Here is an 8,671-nt window from a genome sequence, read left to right on the forward strand (position 1 = left end):
ATCAATGAACTCCACGAAGCGAAAGGAAGTTCTACTAGATATTAATTATATTACAAATATATCAATTCATGTGAATATGACTGAAAAAAATTACATTTTCTTCCGAAAAGGTGGTGTCTATTTACTTGTGACCACGCTGTATATATATATATAGAAAAAGAGAGAGAGAGATGAAATACAATCAATGGTGTAATGTTAATAAAATACTCTTACGTTCAATAAACTTACTCCAATGTTTTCAGTTGAAGTTCTGTTTCTACACCATTAACACAGTTTTATATTGAATTTTCAAATAAAATGCTTAATCGTAGATCATATTTCTACATTTTAGTAACGGTTATATAACTACGATGTTATAGTTTAGTTAACATAACGATTATAGTTTCGTAATATATAAGATTCATTGTTCATCAAATGTAAATTATAAAATCAATGTGATGTAAAAAGTTTTTGATAACATTTCTGATTTAATCAATTGTTAACTAAATCTACGCAGTCAGACACAGATTCCTATAACTGGCGAACTAAAAGATTATTCTTTAACACGGAACACCCATTTTTATTTTTAAAGTGAGCAACGTTCGAACAGTAACAGTTTACGTTTGACGAAGACTTCAACAGAAAATATCGAACACGAACTTTTAATAACGTGTTGCATGCTAATATAGGTGGTTATACATGTATAAACACACTGTTTATCTGCAGATTATCAATTATAACATCAGTGCATTTTGGGCGTCTAAAAGTTGATTTCAAAATTATTTTGCATATAATTTGTAAATATTTTAGTTCCTAGGTTCATCACTAATATGTGTTGAATGATTTTTAAAGTGAGCATGCGCGTCTAATGAGCGGTTTTTCTTTTAATTTTGTTCGTTTGTAGTTAAGCGCAAAGCTACACAATGGGCTATCTGTTCTCTGCCCACAACGAGGAGAGAAACCCGGTAGTATAAGTCCACAGACACACTGCTGTGTCGTTGGGGAGCTATTTGGAAAGGAAATTTTGTTACTAAAGCGTTTTTAAAGGTTTAATTATTAATTGTACTAAAACATTTACGCGAGTTCTTAGTTAATCTTTGGTAATATGTTTTTTATAAATTCTGAAATTAATATTCGACTTTGTTTTAAACCATCTACTATCTAGTTCCAAGGAATGCATCTTTAGATTAAAAACAAAACTCTTCTAAACATTAATCACTTTAAAAACAAAGAAAAAAACAATTATTTTAATAAAGATACCTTCCTAAAATTCTTTATACAAAATGAACAGACTTTATTAAAAGCAGTACTGCGTTTTGAGCTCTTAAGAATAGGCTACTCTTTTTTTTTATTCAAAGGTCCGGCATGGCCGGGTGGTTAGGGTGCTCGACTTGCAGTCTGTGGGTCGCGGGTTCGAATTCCCGTCACACCAAACATGCTCGCCCTTTCAGTTGTGGGGGCGTTATAATGTGACGGTCAATCCCACTTTTCGTTGAGTAGCCCAAGAGTTGGCGGTGGGTGGTGATGACTAGCTGCCTTCCCTCTAGTCTTACATTGTTAAATTAGGGACGGATTGCGCAGGTAGCCCTCGTGTAGCTTTTCGCCAAATCCATAACTAACAAACAAACTTTTTTGATAGTTGAATTTAAACAAATATTGCAGTAAAAATATAAATAATGATTGAGAAATATTTTAATCTCCAATGTCTCGGGCTCTAGTTTCATATTTACTCACTATATACTATAAAAACGTGACTGTGCCTGTAATTGACATTCCTTCACTGGTCCTTAGTAATGATTCTGATCTCAACTGATACCACGAAGTTTTGGTGCTTCATAGAATATATACAGCATGTGTCTACCACGGGGTTGTTTTTAAGCAAGTCACCCTATCTTCCATAGCAGAGAATGGCATCTACTATATAGTTTCAGTTATAATTCTGACATGCCAGTCCACAATGACACGACCAAGAAGTCACCTACATCATTATGTTTACGAGAACACTGATGGAGGTTCGTGACATTTCCAATGACAGCCTGTGGGGAGAGGTTTCACGTCCTGGTAGTACTACTAATGATCCCAGCTTCAACTACGACATCTTATCGTGTCTGTTGACACACTGCAAAGAGAGCTCTTTATCTAATATAAACGGTCTGTAGTGAAAAAATCAAAATGTCTATCAAACCTCTTTACGAATAGCTGCTGGCTATTGTAACTGCAATATTTAATATGAACCAGTTTAATGCTTCGTCAACGAGATAACAGAATGAGAAACAAATGGATATTTTCTTACAACATATAACGAATAATTAAGCTTCACAAAAGTTTTTCCTGTCTTGTTAACCAGAAATTCTTTGTCGACAAAAGAACACCAAGTACAATGACTTACGGAATACCATACAGGCATGGTTCATTTTACACAAACTATATATTCAAACATTTTAAAATTTTACAGTAGGAAAATAAATATGAGATTTTCTGTTGTGCATTGTCTTTTTGTAAAATCCACGAATGTTAGATTGGCTACTGGCTCCGGGACATCTTTGTAGGTCAGTTTACGGTTGTAAAAGGTGGTCGTTACTTAATCAAACCATTCATACACATTAAACTACCAATTACATTAAAATACAATGACAATTTACGTTTGTTTTACATTATCATACAAGATTCTAGTTCAGCGCTTAACGACAGCATCACCAATGGCATTACAACATTACTAACTCATATATATATTCAGGAAATACTTCTCATCTAGTCAGTTACAGTATAACCTTCAAATACAATATTTAGATTTTAAACCAAAATTTCGTCTTTATCAAATATTGGACATTTACAATGTTCTCGTTTGATTTGCTTTCTTGTGATGACACAATTTTCTTGAACAGTTGTTGGCTCAGTCTGACATGCTTGATGGACTTGGACCAAATTTCCAACCGAGTCTTTAAGAAGTCCACTGTCACCTTGCTGCAAATTCTTTATGCTTATAACATGACTATCTTTCACAACTGAAAGTGGAGTAAAGAAATCTCTGTTTTCAATAAAGGGTGTTTCTTTGGCACTTTTTGATCTTCTTAGTTGTCCTAGTGGCTGGATTCCGCATAACACAAAATCTGTTGCTGGGGAGAGCATCTCAGCCTCTGAAAGTTCGTACCCATTTGAATCTTTAACCTGCCCAAGAAACTCCACAGAGTTTTTCTTTGTCTTTGAACATTCATCAGGCAAGATAATAAGTGTTTTGAGTTTGCTTATATCTGTTAAAGATTGGCTAAATGGTGATTTTCTTAAAGAAGTTTCCAAGGGAAAATACTTTTTATCAAGACCAAGGTTTTCTTGTGTAAGCTGTAGATCGAGGTAAATTGCCGAGTCTGGAGTTATGTCTTCTGTTCCACAAGCAACATTTACATGCTCCACATCTCTCGTGTAGGGTAAGTCCAGGTTCAGCTGGAATTCGTGATGTCGCTGCACTGATGAAGCTACTGGAGAGACACTTCGTCCCATTGGATCAGCGAAGTTGTTGCTAAAGGTCGTTTCATCATTGATTTCCGCAAACAAAGTTTGAGAAACGTTGGCCGATACACCTACAGAATGGCTAGGGAAGAAAGCCACATTAAAACTATTGGCAGCACTTTCGGAACTGCAAGTGCTTCCTTGTTTCCTTGAAACAAAATCCAGAACACTATTTGAATGCCCGGTTTTCAATGTTACGTTACTTAGTTGTTCTGGAGACAACTCAACGCTGTTGTCAGTGGTATCCAAACTCCAACGACTCATTCTTTTAAACCGCGAATGATAAAAGCCAGCCCGAAAAAAAGGAGAGAGGGATGTTTGTACAAAGTCATCTTTGCACAATGTATGTATGCTAGAACCAGCATTGGCCTTCGTGGAGTCGTTTTCATCATAGCTGCTTTTTTCTTCAGAAAGTTCATCTTCACTGATATCTAAATGTTGTTCTGTGTGGGCAGCTGTACGGAATCGGATGAAGCCCTGATCTAGGTACAATACAGAATTAAACTCTCTTTCCATAGGTTTCCTTTGAGGGACCATAAGCTTTTTTGGTTCAGCATCACTGTTATTTCTATACGGTTGACTAGCAGTTTGTTTTGACATATCAGGATATAACAGTGTAGGAGCACTTGGATTTGTTTGTCTTTGTAATTTATCGCTGGGAACTGGTGCCCTCGTGAAATTTTCAGATTCAATGGTATACGTTAAGATAGTAGGTAGAGAACTGGTGTGATTTAGTGGTCTTGCCCCTTCCAGTGGCGAGGTAGAAAAAGCGACATTAGGCTCACCTTGATAGTTAGCAAAGCAAAAGGGGAAAATTTCACTTTCAACCTCCTCGTTTTCGGAAGAACAACAGCAAGCAACTGTACTAGGGGAATCTTGAAAGAAAAAGCTATAACATTTTTGTTGATCTGGTTCGAAATGTCTCATAGGAAGAGTTACAACAAATGAAATGGTAAGGCATATTAAAAGTTCTAATAAACGACAACCAAGTTGGTACCCCCACCAAGTCCACAGCTCAGGCTTTTCAGTCCTGAAGACGTCATACACATAAATTATTCCAAACATATGTAGGGCTACCAACAGGGCATTGAAGACTGCAGTTACGGTGGTTAATCGAACAGCGAGACAGAGATTTGATTTTGGAAGTCTTCTGGGCAGCTGAGCACCCTCGATATGGAGTCTAGTTAAAGCAGCTCGGACCATCTTACCTTCTTTTCTAACTGCTGATGTGTGAAGCTTTCTGAAGGAGTAAAAATACCCTGCTGTTAATGTCATGGCCCATAAAAGCTCTGAAATTTGTCGACCTAAAAGCAACAGTTTCTTTGCCAAACCCAAACCGTGTAAAATATCTGTCAAAATGCAAACTGTAAACTGAAAAAATAGAATTCCTGCTAAGAAACACGAGTTTTGGACACGTTTGGGTAAAACCTTGATTTCTGTGACTTGTATCAGAGCTAAACACAAAACGGCAAAAGCTGACGTAACACAAAGAAAGCCACTGTTGAGTATAAAATAATTCATTACTGGGGAATAGAAACCCTGTGTGTTATATGGATTAAAAAGTAAGTACAAAGCTCTGATAATCCCCATGACAAAAATAATCAAGCTAATACTGATAAAATACCCATTACAAAAAAGTTTTTCAATTCTTCTTAGCCTCAAGATACTTAAAAACGAATACAGTGCTAGTAATCCAAACAATGAACCCGTGAAATAAACGTGGAATCCCCATGCAAATTCCCATAATTTGTTTTGCGATTTACCCCAATCGGAGAAATTTCTAAAAAAAATTTTCTCCATTTCCCGTCATGCGGATTGCATGAATAAATTCTTTTGAAGACTCCATGTTCTGTTTGTCTCGATAGTTAAGAACAGTGCTCGATTCTTCATTCCCTGGTAGAATGTCGACGATAGGAGTTGTAAAGAATTTTACAGAATTGTCTTGTTGGTCATTGTGTAAATGTAAAGTTGACGACGGATGCTCTTTTAAACGTTTTTCTGAATTTAAACGCGAAATGTTTGCCACAACAACTGGCTTTGGTTTTGGCGATGACAATTGTGGTATTTCTTCATAATATTTTGTGGGGTGCTCATGGGAAGATCTTGGTGTTATGGTAAGATGTTCTTTCACAGTAAGTTCTACTTTATTCCGAAGTCCTTCTTCGGTTTTAAGCGCAGCAAATCGACTAGTATCTGGAGAAAAATCTTTGTCATTAGCCGAGAGAGAAAGTACTGCTTCGTCAGTCATCTCTGGATCCAAATCCGAAACTTTTTTTCTGGTGTTATTGAACAATTTATCATTGGTTATATCTGATTCCATTTCCGATAGCGGATTGAGCCTATTTACTATACCATTGGTGAAGTTCCGATGTGTAGGTAAGATGTGAAATTGACTGTCTGTGATGAGTTTCGTTTTCACAATGTCTTCTTGATAATCACTAGACGAAACTGGTTGGGATCTCAATGAATGAATAAAAGACAAATTGTTTTGGTGACTCGTGTTTCTAGTCAAAGACTTTATTGATAGAAGTAAGTAATTCAGATATTTCACTGAAGGTTTTTCACGAGCATTGGACATACCTGCCTTAAAATGATTTGTCAAGCTACATCGGGACTGAAGTTTCCTGATTACACTCGGACCACTTGAAGTAATAAGCTCCGAGGGATTATGGAGTCCTATCTTCGTATAATTATGGACACCTTCTTCAAACTTTATGGTAGAGTTCCTTTGTAAATCACTGTTTTCTGTTAAATTAGAGTCATCTTTGCTAATATGACTCATAAACTGACACTGCCTTCCAAGCTCTCTGGTTATATCGGAGACAAATGTTTGACTTGTAGTGTTATATTTCACGTCAGGCTTCCTAGTAATATTGGAGACATACTTCCCAAGGTGACTTCTGGATATAACTCCAGAAGTCACCTTGGGAAGTATGTCTCCAATATTACTAGGAAGCCTGACGTGAAATATAACTTTTACGCCAATTTTTCGAGTAGCATTGGAGAAGTCTTCTCCAAAGTGACTAGTGGAAATATAATACGGTGCAGATTTTGAGAGAACGTTGAGTATGGCTGATTCAGAATAATTCGTGTGTTTATTTACTGTTGGAAAGCGTTTAGAAAAGTTGGAGTGAGAGGTAACACTCCGTTCTGGATAAAAAGAAACAGCAGTTGTGTTGGTGCTCACACTCCTGTGTGGTCTATTGTCACTTGCAATCTTCCCAGTGCTTGGTGACAGTGTACTGGAAATATTATTTTCTTTGTCACTCAAGAGTGTTTTATTCTCAGTTATGTCAGCGTTAGTTCGAGAGGGATAGGGTAACCTTATTTGGTATAAGAGAGTGGAAAAAACTCCATAATCATGTTTGGTGTCCGATTCCTTACGACGTAAAAGTCTACGGTTGTAACTAGTTGTAGTATCGTTTGGCCAACTTTGTTTATAAACTCCTATTTTTTTTATGATGTATGGCAATGTAGACTTATTATTGTCTTGTGGATGGAAATCATCGTCAGAGTGTAGAACGATATTTTCATCATCTTCCAGAGTAATTAAACCAGTTTCTTTATCCTTTGGTTTGTTACCTAAAAAGTGATTAATTTCAGGAATACTTCTATTTTTATTTTCTTGTAATTTAACGTTGAAATGATCCTTTTTTGCTTCATATAGATGTAGCTTTGGGTTATCTCTAAGAATGGCATGTTCATCTTTATATTTATCCTTAAGCTGGGATGAATCAAAGTGCTCAAAGTTGCTCCGTCGCACGAAAAGAGCCTGTAATTGCGAAGATGGTAGTGCAGTAGAAAAACTTGTATTGATTCCAATGTGCTCATCACCAAAGCGTCTTATTTCTTGGCGATATTCTTTAGCACTGGCATAATAAACGTTCTGTGGTGATGAATAGTTACGTATTGGCAAAGAACCGTTTAAGTTGTCAGGAACATGAACACTTTCCAAGTTATGTATTACTAGAACGGCTATTATCCATGAAGTTGGCCTTCTCATTGTAACCGTTTCGTTGAGAAACCTTCACTGGGCCTTCTGATTTTGTGTTTATATTAAGAAAATATTTTTCTTATTGAACGCATCTTAAAAATCTGCTGATAATCAGGGATGTCTCACAGTTAATACCTTTTCTGTTACTAATCCATCAAACTGTCCAATGAAGAATATGTCAAACAGTTAATACCTTTTCTGTTACTAATCCATCAAACTGTCCAGTGAAGAATATGTCAAACAGTTAATACCTTTTCTGTTACTAATCCATCAAACTGTCCAGTGAAGAATATGTCAAACAGTTAATACCTTTTCTGTTACTAATCCATCAAACTGTCCAGTGAAGAATATGTTAAACAGTTAATACCTTTTTCTGTTACTAATCCCTCAGACTGTCCAGTGAAGAATATGTCTCACAGTTAATACCTTTTCTGTTACTAATCCCTCAGACTGTCCAGTGAAGAATATGTCTCACAGTTAATACCTTTTCTGTTACTAATACATCAAACTGTCCAATGAGTGATATGTCAAAGAGTTAATAACTTTTCTGTTACTAATCGAACAGGTTGCCCAGTCAGGGATGTATCAAAGAGTTAAGACCTTCCTCCTTACGATTCCGGCAGTCCACTCAGGAATATATCAAACAGTTAAAACTCTTCTGTTGCTAATCGTGTAATATATGGCAAATGATGTTTTCTTGGATCAGACATTACACTACAAGAAGGTGAAACAGAAGTCTTCATTATCAAGGGTCTCATAATTCGAGCTTCGCTTTGTAGATTCTGTCGACAATCTAGGTAATCTGACCATCAGTTAAAAAAATTGAACAATTCTTTTACAGTCTTGTTTGTTGCCGTTTCACCTTACTTCAATGCTGCTCACAGTATCGTAGTACATAAATCTGCAAAGAAAAGAACTTTAGTTAAAAGAAATAATCACGTAACCCTTCTTAAGATGACATAAAGTTAAAAATTAAACTGTGTTCTTTTCATAAAAATGTGTAAATCGTGAAACAAATGTAAATAAGGCCAAAGTAAAAAAAAAAAAAAACATGTTTAGCGTTCGGAGTTTTCGAAGAAAGGATGGAGGAGGTCCTTTTTTTTTTAATGACCGCTTTTAAAGAAAGTTTGCACCCCCTTTTATTCATGCTTGTTGCTAGTTTTCAAAGTGTCCATGTCAGACAGAAGTCTT

At 36.2% G+C, this 8,671-nt stretch overlaps 1 protein-coding gene across 1 annotated transcript in view; it reads right to left on the reverse strand.

Annotated features, from left to right (window-relative positions):
• Positions 1–1,656: 1,656 nt before the first annotated feature.
• The window catches only part of LOC111089519, a 24,668-nt gene continuing 17,653 nt past the window's right edge, over positions 1,657–8,671 (reverse strand). Inside the window, exons 2-3 of the mRNA XM_022402169.1 lie at positions 6,461–8,381; positions 1,657–6,396 (exon numbers count right to left, since the gene is read on the reverse strand). Of these exons, the coding sequence (XP_022257877.1) occupies positions 2,773–5,286 (2,514 nt within the window). The 5' untranslated portion in view covers positions 5,287–6,396; positions 6,461–8,381 and the 3' untranslated portion in view covers positions 1,657–2,772. The remainder of the gene's footprint in view (positions 6,397–6,460; positions 8,382–8,671) is intronic.

Source organism: Limulus polyphemus, unplaced genomic scaffold (genome assembly GCF_000517525.1).
Source record: "Limulus polyphemus unplaced genomic scaffold, Limulus_polyphemus-2.1.2 Scaffold6498, whole genome shotgun sequence".
Classification (NCBI taxonomy): Eukaryota; Metazoa; Arthropoda; class Merostomata; order Xiphosura; family Limulidae; genus Limulus; species Limulus polyphemus.